The following is an 11,444-nucleotide window of genomic DNA, read 5'->3' on the forward strand; positions in this document are numbered from 1 at the left end:
CCTTTAAATTGGGCCTCTGTCTCCTTAAAAACACCTGCTTCCTCTGAAATTTGCTCCTTTATTAACTTTTTAATAACGTTTTTACCAGCGCTGAACTGAGAAGTAGCTCCTATAACGAGTTCCACCGGGTGTTTGCTAATTGCTGCCGACTAGTCTGAAGGAGCTGGGCTGAGTAGAGCTGCTCTGTGAGGCAGAAGCTCTGAAACTGCATCTCTGAGGAGGAGCTTTGATCTCGAAGGCGGAGCTAGGTCCACCCAGGCGTTTTGCAAAGCTGAATGGTTGCCATGGAGATGAAAGGATTCCTCAAACATGCATGAAAGCAACACAACACTCCAAGTGTGTTTTTGATGAGGGAATAACATTATAAAATAATACAAATATTTAAAAAAAGTATTTTACATAATACTGCTCCTTTAAATTTGCACCTTGTTTTACAAAGAGGGAACAAAACTTGTGCGAATCAGAGATAAAAACCCACTTTAAGGATTATTAGAGCCAGACCTGAGCCTCCTACAGGTTTCAGACCGATGCATCTCAGGCTCCAGGTCATCTGCATGCGACCTGTTATCAGCAGGCTGAGGCCTCCGGGCGACGTTAATCTGTCAGCGGCTAGAGCTGCTACGCTTAAGCTTCATCAAAGTGCTCATTCTGGGGCGTTTGTCGAGTTTTCTGGTCTGTTTTCTAATCTGTGCATCAGGGGAGAATCCAGTAGATGTCCATCGGATCAGGCCGAGTCACAGGATGCAGAGTCTCACCTCTTCTTCCTCCACCAGACTCCTGGAAGGCAGAAAAACAATAAAACATGTAAAATAACACGCAGATAACTGGCACAAGTTGTTCAGAAGGGAAACCAAACACCTGCTTTGTAATTTTGTTTTCAAAATCAATCAGCCTGATGGTAATTATAATTTACATATCAGCAGCAAGCAGATACAAATAGTTTGTCAGATATTTAGGGAGAAGTGGCACGTTAACAATGTGAGCTCAAAATTAAATACATGATATTTTTTATTTAATTTCACTCTTTTACTTAAGACTGAAGTTAAATAAATAAATAAAAAAAACATGCAGTGTCCAAATAAATCCTGTGCTTGTTTATTTATGGATAAGACGACGTCCAGAATGTTTTAAATCATCCAAGTAATAAAATAGTTTTCTATAGAATCAGTTTTTCTATAAACAGGCTTCATGTTTTTTTTTGTCATATATTTTCACACCTCAGGTTGTTTTTTTTTACCTCCTATTCACTCAAAAGTTGATTAAACCAGTGAAACCAGATGTTTTATCATAAAGTCCTGACATGTGGAGCTCAGCTCTCAGCGTGACGTAAATCAGGAAGGATCTGCGTGTGATGCAGCAGAGCGACGGCAGAATGACTTACAGCCAAACGCTGTTCACATTGTCAGCAAACCGAAACACCAAGCATCTGCTGGCGCTGCTCTGAAATACGTTCACGGGCCATAAGCCCCCCAGTAAGGGCAAACTGGGGTAGTTAGTGTGTGTGGTGGAGGCCATTTAAACCAAAAACATAATTTCCTTTTTATGGATCTAATTAAGGATAACAAAACATCCAGTATATAAAGAAAAGTAGGGAAAACATTGGGTGAGGGTTTACTGTGTGAATCAACTGGAGCTGTGGCGGATTAGTAAATGAGTCTAATGAGGGGTTCTGACATTAAAGGGCCGGTACAGAGCAGAGCAGAAAGTAAGATGTCTTCTAAAGGTGACCTATTATGCTTCCTTGAACAGGTTAGGATACAAAATATGTTCATTACATTTCTAGCAAAAACATATTCTGTCACTTTAAATCCAAACGAGCTGCTGCCCCAAATCAACACTTACACTCGCACGTGAAAATGGCAGCAAACAGACGCACAATTATACAACCATGCATCTTTGAAAAGCAGAAGTGGAGCCTCCTGCACAACCAACAAGAACACGGCAAGTGGTTTATAGATGGTAAGTCAACAACAAAACTCTTGTTTTTTCCAGCAGCCATTGTACAGCAGTAAAATCAGCTGAGCAAATATGCTTGGGTTGCTAGGTAACGGAGCAGGGGTTGCTAGGTAATGGAGCAGTGCCCGTCAAATTGAGCACTTCAGGGGCTTGAGACCCAAATGGAAGAACAAAAACTTGCAAATGTGTGAATTTAATTGTCCCCCAGTTTCTTTTAAATAAGAGATGATTGCTGAATTCTTGGATCAAAAAAAGTTGCAGTAAATTTTTTATCCAATCAGTGTTATTGTCTTCGTCATGAATGTGAGGATGTTTGAGTGAGCGGTTAGTGCTTGGGTTGTTTTTAGAAGCTTTTGAGACACAAACGGAAGCATAAAAATATGCAAAATATGAATTTTGCATAATTGGTCCCCTTTAACTCTCATGGATCTCAGCTCAAAACGCAGTAGGGCCCCCTGGAGGTCAGAGGCGGTGGCACAGGGAGCATGGGGGGCAAGAGGATGTCTGTGGCAACAACTTGGGATGGCAGAAGTGCGTCACTTCACATAGCAGGATGGCAGATGGCTGAACAACCTCAGTGAACCGAGGGAAATGACATGAAAGCCTCAAGGCCATATGCAGGAAGTTGCATCACTTCCAGGAGCTGTTTTCTGTGACCCGGGGGGACACGGATGTCAAGCCTGTCTGAGGAACATCTTAAAAAGAAACTGCGGATTTCCAGGCTAAACTACGTGAGATGGACCACGAAATAACCTTTAAGATTCTCCCCCGGATGATTTCATACAGACATGCAGAGGAGAGTAAAAGTCTTACAGTTTGGCTCCAAACGAGAGGCTGGGCAGCATTAAACATAAAAAAACAAAACAAAATACACTCAGAAACCCTCAGTGGAGCCTTTCATTAGAATAAATGAACATTTCTAGTTCACATTACTACCATAAACTTCACCTGTTAATTCCACAATATACAAATTTAGCTTTTGTGGAAAGAAGAGTTGAGAAGAAATTCAGAAGAAGTCAAAGTTACTCTTGTCATCTTGTCAGAGTGACAAGAGGAAATGAAAATGAGGAGGACCAAAATGGTATTCAACTAAAAAAGTTGGCGTTTGTGCTGCTTCAGCTTTAAAATGCTAACCTAGAAATGCAGTTTCTAAACCAGGATGTTTACGGTTAGCATCATGATCAAAACATTCACCCAAATATGTTAGAGTTGTGTTACGAATATATAAAGATGTTTCATTATGCCTTTATACATCCATTCATTATCCTCCTATTTGTTCAGATTTCATGTTAGCTCCTGCTAACAGTGTTAGCTCCTGCTAACGGTGTTAGCTCTGGCTAATATAGTCCATCGTGTTTGTTTGTTTCAACAGATACATTGAGTATCACGGCACATGAAAAATTTGGGGGAAAGTGGTAAACTCCAAAAGAAAAACATGTAACAGACAATTTCTGAAGTAATTATGAGTTTTTATGCATCACAAGCAATAAATTTTACGTTAATAGAAAAAACACAACATAATTACGGGAACATGTTCAAGTCATTGTGGTTCATGTTAAGATTTTTATGAGTGTTTTTCTTGGCTAAAATTAATGTTTTATGTTCTCTCTTTCTCACAATTAGATTCAGAATTCTTTTATTGTCATTGTGCAAGAAAGCACAACAAAATTTAAAAAGTATCAACTCTCAAAGGCAGCGCAAATATATAAATACATAATAAAAGACAAGTATATTTTAATAAATACAAAAAATCATAGTAGGACCACAACTGGGATGTTAAGGGAAAAAATAATGTTGATCAGCGTTGATTTGCTGTGTTCAGGGCATAAAATCCCTAAACATACGGTGAAGTTTGTGATTTTAACCTTCTAATATCTGTAAATGTTCACGGGGTGAGAGTATCTATGCATGGTACTGTGAATATCCATTTTTTTCTGATACAGAACAAACATCAAACTCAGCATCCAGCAGATTAAAAGCTAAGATAAACATGCCGGGACCACCATGCGCTGTTCTTCAAACCCACCAGAAGACGCTTCCTAAAGGGGAACATTGTTGAGCACCATCTGTTTCCATCTGACCCCCTACCATGGAGAAACACTTTCACAAAAGATGTCAGGATCTGTGGGTTATAACTGCAACCAGACTTAATGAGGACATGCAAGAGGATGACAAACTTATCAGAGAAATCACTTTGTGCTGTGTTTTTCTTTTAATAAAGAAACCCACCATGCCTTCCCTTTGACTGACAGTCACACTAACAATCAAACTTAACTTTCCATAAATCTTCCCAATTCTCTACTGTAAACCCTTGCGGCAACGGCACAATGAGTGTGCTAAAATATTACTACAACGGTTTGTATTTATGATTGAGATGTGGTCCTGCAAGGAAAAAGCTGAAAAGTTTAACATTGTTTTCACAACCAACCACAGGAAAAAAAGCTATACCTTCCTTCTACTAGCCAGCTACAGTGTGATTAAATTAGCTTTAAACTACAACATAAAAACTGTGACATGGCCCCCTTTTACATAGTTATCTCTTTATTTGAAAAAGAAATCAGTAAAAATATTCTGTGTATGACTGAAAAAAGTTAGTTATGCTAACCCTCAAGTGCTAACATTAGAACCGCTAACACTGCTGTGCTATACCAACACGGCATTTAGCGGAAGCTAATGCTAAAGCGCTAACTTCAAATCAAATTATATCTGCCCTTGAAAGACTACAACCCTCAAGCATGAATTTTATTTTGACATTATAATTTATATGTTCTAATTACGTTTGTATATTGTTCTCTATTGTTCATTATAATGTATATTGAAAAATCAATTTAGGGGAAGCTAAGTGCATTTTCAAGGCTGGCAAAAGCGCTAAACAAAATTAGCTCCACTACTAGTTAATTTGCAGATTAGCAACTGTGCACTATTACTTTGGATTAACCAGAACACACCCACCGAGTCATCCAGAACCAGGCAGACAGACATGTTTGGGTCGTCAGAGAGTTTTATAGGTAAAAAGGCAAATAAACCAAATTTAGCTTGACCAATAGAAATACTCTCGAGAGAAAATTGTTGACTCTTCTGTAGGAAGTAGCTACTTTTCCCTGAAAGCCTCCTAAATAACTCTTAATTAGAACTTTATCTGCTGACTTCAGGATGATTCAAGTTCATTTTTATGTGCAGGTGGGCGCCATCTTTTCTTACCTGTAAGCTGCAATCTCCATGTCTCTTGCCATCTTCTGACTGAGAAGCTCCCTGTATTCCTCACACTGCTCTTTCATCTGGGATTTGAAGTCAACCTCCTGCTGCTTCATTTCTGCTATAGTAAACTAAACAACAGACAATTTGGGATGTTTAAAAGAAAAAACAAGGAGATGAAGTTAGAAAGTCTGCATCAAGAGTCCCAATCCCATACCTCCAACTCTTCAACCTCATCCATGTACGCAGCTCCTTTCACCTCAACTTCATCCAACAGCTCCTCGTTACTCTTCTCCAGGTCATCGAGTTCCTTCTGCAGCTCCAAAATCTGCAGAAAGACACCCAACACCAGCCGTTCATTTACATTATGACGCTTTCTGCTATTAATGTGTTTTTTTTCTGAAATCCTAAAAACAATAAATCAACTTAAAACTGTCGTTTAATGGTTTATTAGACAAAAGTTAGTTCCAATTGATTAGCTAATAACGTCCATTTAGACTTTATGTTGTAGTTTGGCCGCCATCCAGCAGAGGGCGCTGCCGGTCATTCTTAAGCAGAAAGTTGGTTTTTTTTTTTATCAAAGATGGCGACCATGCCAGAACAGGGAAAAGAAATGGTACACACTAGAGTTCGGTTTGGGATTCAAAATGCACTTAACGAAGTTCCGTTTTGAAATATAAATAATGGACTTACTCCTCAAGTTTCACCTTAAAAGTTCTCATTCAGGCGGGTTGCATTAGGGAGCAACGTCAAAGGCGACGGCAGAAAAGTGGACACTAGTAATAGGAACGAGACCTACCCTCTAAGCTTGTTGTCATGGCAACTCCATAGCAACTAGTTACAAAGTTCACGGAAGTATTCTGTATTCTTTTCCTCTTATTTTTCTATTTAGCAACCTAGAGATTCCCGTTTTGTTTCATGTACATGGACATATGTCCATGTTTATTATTGTGAGAAAAACACAATTTTGTGTTTATTTAATTAGTATTTAATACAGCTGATACAAAATGTTAAAATTTAATATTTTTTTTTAAATTCAGCATTATGAAAGCCTTTCATGTTATTGAAAGATGGTCAGCCTCTTGCTAAATAAGTTGCTCTATATAAGATGAATCAACTTTAGATTATCAGTAACCTAACTTTACTTAACAGAGATGATAAATTGTGCTTGCTTCCTTGAACATTCCATTGACAACAACATACCAACATCTGGCATAAAATATTGATGCCTGTAATTATTTAAACACAGTAAATGCAATGATTGTTGGATGTATTCCGTATTTAGTCATATTTCTGACCACCCGATGACCACAAATCCCAAATTTTCTTGTCGTTCAGCTCTGATTTAGCCTTATTAGAGCCATTTAACAATGCTTACAGCCATGTCAGTACAATGCCCCAACAATGTGATCCAGATGGGAATATCTCGATCTATGGCTAATGGATTGCCATCAAAATTCATGCAGACATTCATTGTTTCCAGATGATGACTCCCACTGACTTTGGTGATCCCCCCAACAATTCATCCTGCCCTACCACAAGGTTCACATTTGTGGTTTTAGGGTGAAATGCTTCAGCATTAAATGGATAATTTGCTATGGTCATTACAACTGTAAAACTTTCATGCCTACAATCGCTGCGAAACGGGAGGAGGGGAGATCAATTTGTAATTTATAAATCCAGATCAATGAGCTGCAATGAATGGTTACCTAAAACTAACACTTGCAACATTTAATAATGCTGTACAAAAGAGCTGAAGTATTAAACGCAACTTTACTATAAAGTGGTTTTGATCTATATTTATTAAAACCAATCAAGTTTTGATCCAAAGGTTTCTGACTCCTTTGGACTCGGGTTGCTTTTTCACCACTTTCTCAGCACAAAGGCCATTTAGACAAACATTTTGTTTCCCCAAGTCACTCAAGATCCACCAAACTCATAAAAATTAAGTGGTGTAAGTCGAGCTCATCATATAATACACGTATGTTTGTGTTTTTGTGCATTGAATCACTTTTTACACTTATCTCTTTCCTAAAGATTTACTGTAATTTAGCCTATAAGCCACAAAATGGGTGAACAACATGCGGTACGCAGGCCATTGATAAAAAAAAAAGATAGTTCCATTGATGGATTATTTAATTTGGAACGAGACGGTTTTCCCCAAAAGTGAAGTAATCTGTCAATGAAAATATGATTTGATTATCTTGTTCCCCCTAAAAATCAGACTACTTTGTTTAATTGAAATACTGAGTTCAGTGTTTTGCTGGATGGGTCAAATGTTTCTGTAAAATTATTGTCCTGCTTTTAATTTAAAAAGCTGAGGCCAACAAGAACTTTCAACTTGATGACTTTGGCAAAAACTCTGGACATCAGTGTAACGTGAGAGGACAGAAAAACTCCAGATTTATATAACTTTAAGAAATCAGTAGAAAGTCTGGCTCCTTGGATGCAAAATAAGCACTTTCACAGCTTACTGTAGGCAGTAACTTGATTCATTTCTGTCCTAAAAATGATAATAGTGAGCTGGAGCAACCAAGAACAAAATCAACAAACACAAAAAGCCAAGATTAGCTTATAGGAGCATCCCTCCCTCAGTGTCGGTGTCTGTGTTGCCCTGCCATGAGTAATTGCAGCAATCATATAAGTTCAACAATTATCTGTCCCAACCAGATGGGGATCAGGCTCACATTTCAGAGGAACCATCTGAGCAGAGGAAAACCCGGCTCCTGATGACTCCCCAAACCGGCCGAGCCAAGTGAGAGTCCTCTCCTCCTTCCCCCTGGCATGATGAGTGGAGTGGAGTCAAGCCTGTATATGCAAGCAGCGGCTTTGGACGCCATCACTGCCTGCTCTATTATATACAGTCCTGAGTCTGGCCTGATTTCACTGCAATGTGTTTGTTTGGTCATGTTGTGTCTCAGTGAGAAACCAGAGCCTGAGCATCCATCAGAGGCGAGAGAGGAAGCAGAGCAGGTCAAGTTGAGCTGTCCATCCGTCAGGCGACGCTGACCTGAGCGGCACTCGTGTTGGAGAGAAGTGGATGATGTTGGAGGAGCTGTGCTGTGGTTTCAGAGGCTCGGTGTTTATTTAAAGAGCTGGAAGTGGAGCCGCAGCCTCAGTAATGAGAACCAAACCACCAGGTTTGCTATAGATGTGGTCAGCTGTGGTGAAACCGCTGATGGATGTTAAAGATGACCTGTTATGCTTCCTTGAACAGGTTAGGAAATTTATGTGCTACACAAAACAAGTTCGTTACAAAATCATTCTTAGATAATGAGATTTTAGTTTGGTCAATACTGCCTATTTGGAGTTCCTTTTATGGCTTTTTGTCTCTTTAAATCCAAATAATCTGCTGGCCACGCCCCCAACTCACCGTTTATGCTCACACATGAAAATGCCTGCAAATGCCTGAACATCTTTTAAAAGCAGAAGTGGGGCCTCCTGCACGACCAGCAACAATGCAGCAAGTGGTTTCTGGATGGTAAGTCAACAAAAAAAGCACTTAATGTCATCACTGCTTAGAGCTGGAAAATAGATAAATAACTATACATATCTTGGTAGACATGTGATCAATATCAATAGATAATACATCTGATAGAATATTCAATACATTGACAGGGGTTGCTAGGTAACGGAGGTGGGCCGGACACTTTTGAAGCAGACACCAAAACACAGTAACTTATTGCCAAAAAATGTCTGGGTGTTTTTTTAAGCACTGTGTCTGGGTGTTTTTTAGAAGCAGTAGAAGCCCAAATGGAAACGTAAAAACGTAAAATATGTGAATTTTACAGTTTTTAAAGAGAACAAGAGGAGACTGAGAAGGAGGTAGTTTTCATCTGGTGACTTCACCTGAGTCACATCATCTTTATGTAATATCCTAAAGGACTCTTCTGGGATCCTTTTGTATGAGGATGGGTAAAAAATGGCTGATCAAGATTTATTTCCATTTTTCAAATCGCAACATATGTCTTGAGGCTGTGAGTGTATAAACTTTTCAGACTTTTATAACTCTGGAGCCAATCTGTAAGCCTGTGGTTAATAACCAAGGCCACTAAAGGAGATAAATCCTGTCTGGGCTGCAGACGGGCCCTTCACATCTCCTGCTGAAAGTGTCCTCAGAGTAAACACTCAGGATCTCCCACACGGCTGCTCCTCTGTCACTCAGCTGCTCCTCGCCTGCTGTGGGAAACCATCCTGTTTCAGGCTGTGATACAAACCCAGTCATGGATTTAAGTCTCATCTGATCTTTGTCAATAAAGAAGTTCAGAATGCATAATTAGAGGATGTAGGCCAGTGTGTTTTAACAAAAGGAGACAAATTAAGTTTATGATTTTTGGTGTCTGGAAACATGCCATTTCAAAACCCTCCCAGCAACCCCAGCACAGCGCAGCGTGTTACCTAGCAACCCACGCTAAACTCCAGCATGTTTGGTCAGCTGGTTTCACCACTATATGTGTTGTACAATGGCTGCTGAAGAAGACAAGTGTTTTGTTGTTGACTTATCATCCAGAAACCACTTGCTGCTTTCTTGTTGGTTGTGCAGAACACTCTACTTCTGCTTTTCAAAGACGTTCGGTTGTATAATTGCGTATCTGTTTGCATCCATTTTTATGTGCAAGTGCAAACATTAAATTCGGGGGGCAAGGCCAGCAGCAGCTTATGTGGATTTAAAGTGACAAGACACCCTAAAACAACTCAATCTGAAAGGAGCTCAAAATAGCAGACCTTGGCAGACTAAAATCTCTTTACCTAAAGAGAGAACTTAAGTAAAGTTATCTTTTTAACTTTTTAACTGTGGCACTCCGTTTTAACATTAAATATTTTTTTGACTATCTACATTCCAACTAGTAAGAGTAATAATTCATTTTACGGTTCAAAATACCTTTCAAGATATCAAATGACTTCACTGAATCGTCATTTGATAATTCAAGATATCTTAAACTTAATTATGGTTAGTAAAATAACATTTTTAGAAATCTGAATTAAGAAATTACACATAGGCCCCTTGTGCTACAGCTGAGCTGTCCAAATAGTTGCCTGTGGAAATTTAGGTTTAGTCAGAAAATGCTACAATGTAGAAAGAGTTCATCAGCATATTATATGCGGGAAATGCAAACCTTTTGAACTTGAAAACTGCCCAAGTCCGCAACTAATTTACTATTTATTATCTTCCAACAAAGACAATGCATTTAAAATAGATTTGAAGAGCAAAAAGTACAACTGTCAACTCATCCCCAAGCTGAAAATTGACAATTTATGAATAACCTTCTCTTTTTTTCATTGAAATTTCAAAATGACAGACATCTTTGTTATTACAAGGGACGCTCCTACTCAACGAAGATCTCTGGAACATTATATTTAATACTTATATAAGACACACATGAGCTCTTGCAGTAGTCTGCAGGAATTGTTTAGAAGTAAAAATTACCTGATCTGACCCCAAAAATCTTTTAAATTTCTTCACATGGCTACACTTTTTGTAATTTGGATGCCTTTCCCTTTTAATGGAGATAATAAGAGGAGGAAGCTCACTCACCAGAGTCTTCATCTCGTCCACATCAGTTATCTCTGTTGGGTCTTTGACCATTGACCCACCAGTTCCTCTCGCTTCTAGTTTCTTTCCATCGCCTTTGCCTGAGGAGAGCGCACCAAACTCCAGCTGAAGAAACAAACGATTAGGAGACAGAGCAGTCATATAATTTTGCAAAGTTGAAAATCAGAGAGATCACAGAGGCATCTCATCGAGTAAGGTAAGTGCACTTTGACAGATGGAGCAAAAAGCCCCTTCAGAGAGGTGGATGAGCAAAGTTCTCTTCATGCACCTGATTTGTAATTACATTGGAGGGGAAACAGCCGAAACAGGCAACATGAGGGCGCACAGGTGTGTGGGACGCAGCCAACAATCACCATTCCTGTTTAAATCCAACAGTAATCATTTGAACATCGAGACAATCGTGTCTCATAATTGAGGCCAGGCGCAGACAGGACGCCGTCCAGCTGGCAGAGGAAGACGCCGAGTGGGAGGGAGAGAGTAAATAGACGGGATTTAGGCAGAAAAACCAGAACACAGTCACTTTGGGACAGACACTAGCCTGGCAACTGCTTTCCTACACAAATCAACTCCGTTGTAATGTTGCTCCATCTGCGATTTCTTCTTTGTTTTAATGGCGGTTGGCAAACAACTGTTGGAAGCATTACCGCCACCAAGTGGTAAGGAGTGTGGACCACAAAGCAACAAAAAAATGCAAATAAAGATTAGATCCTGTTGCTCAATTTACATTGTCTTCAGAAAT

The 11,444-nt window shown here is 39.3% G+C and overlaps 1 protein-coding gene across 1 annotated transcript; it reads right to left on the reverse strand.

The window, feature by feature from the left end:
• Nucleotides 1-451: 451 nt before the first annotated feature.
• On the reverse strand, nucleotides 452-10,993 carry vimr2 (vimentin-related 2). Its single transcript, XM_008420645.2, has 5 exons — nucleotides 10,974-10,993; nucleotides 10,688-10,810; nucleotides 5,369-5,479; nucleotides 5,158-5,282; nucleotides 452-777 (listed from the first exon to the last, which is right to left on the reverse strand). The coding sequence occupies exons 2-5, from the start codon at nucleotides 10,736-10,738 to the stop codon at nucleotides 735-737; spliced, it is 330 nt and encodes a 109-aa protein (XP_008418867.2). The 5' UTR covers nucleotides 10,739-10,810; nucleotides 10,974-10,993; the 3' UTR covers nucleotides 452-734.
• Between the last annotated feature and the right edge of the window lie 451 nt (nucleotides 10,994-11,444).

This window comes from Poecilia reticulata, linkage group LG10 (assembly GCF_000633615.1).
Source record: "Poecilia reticulata strain Guanapo linkage group LG10, Guppy_female_1.0+MT, whole genome shotgun sequence".
Classification (NCBI taxonomy): domain Eukaryota; kingdom Metazoa; phylum Chordata; class Actinopteri; order Cyprinodontiformes; family Poeciliidae; genus Poecilia; species Poecilia reticulata.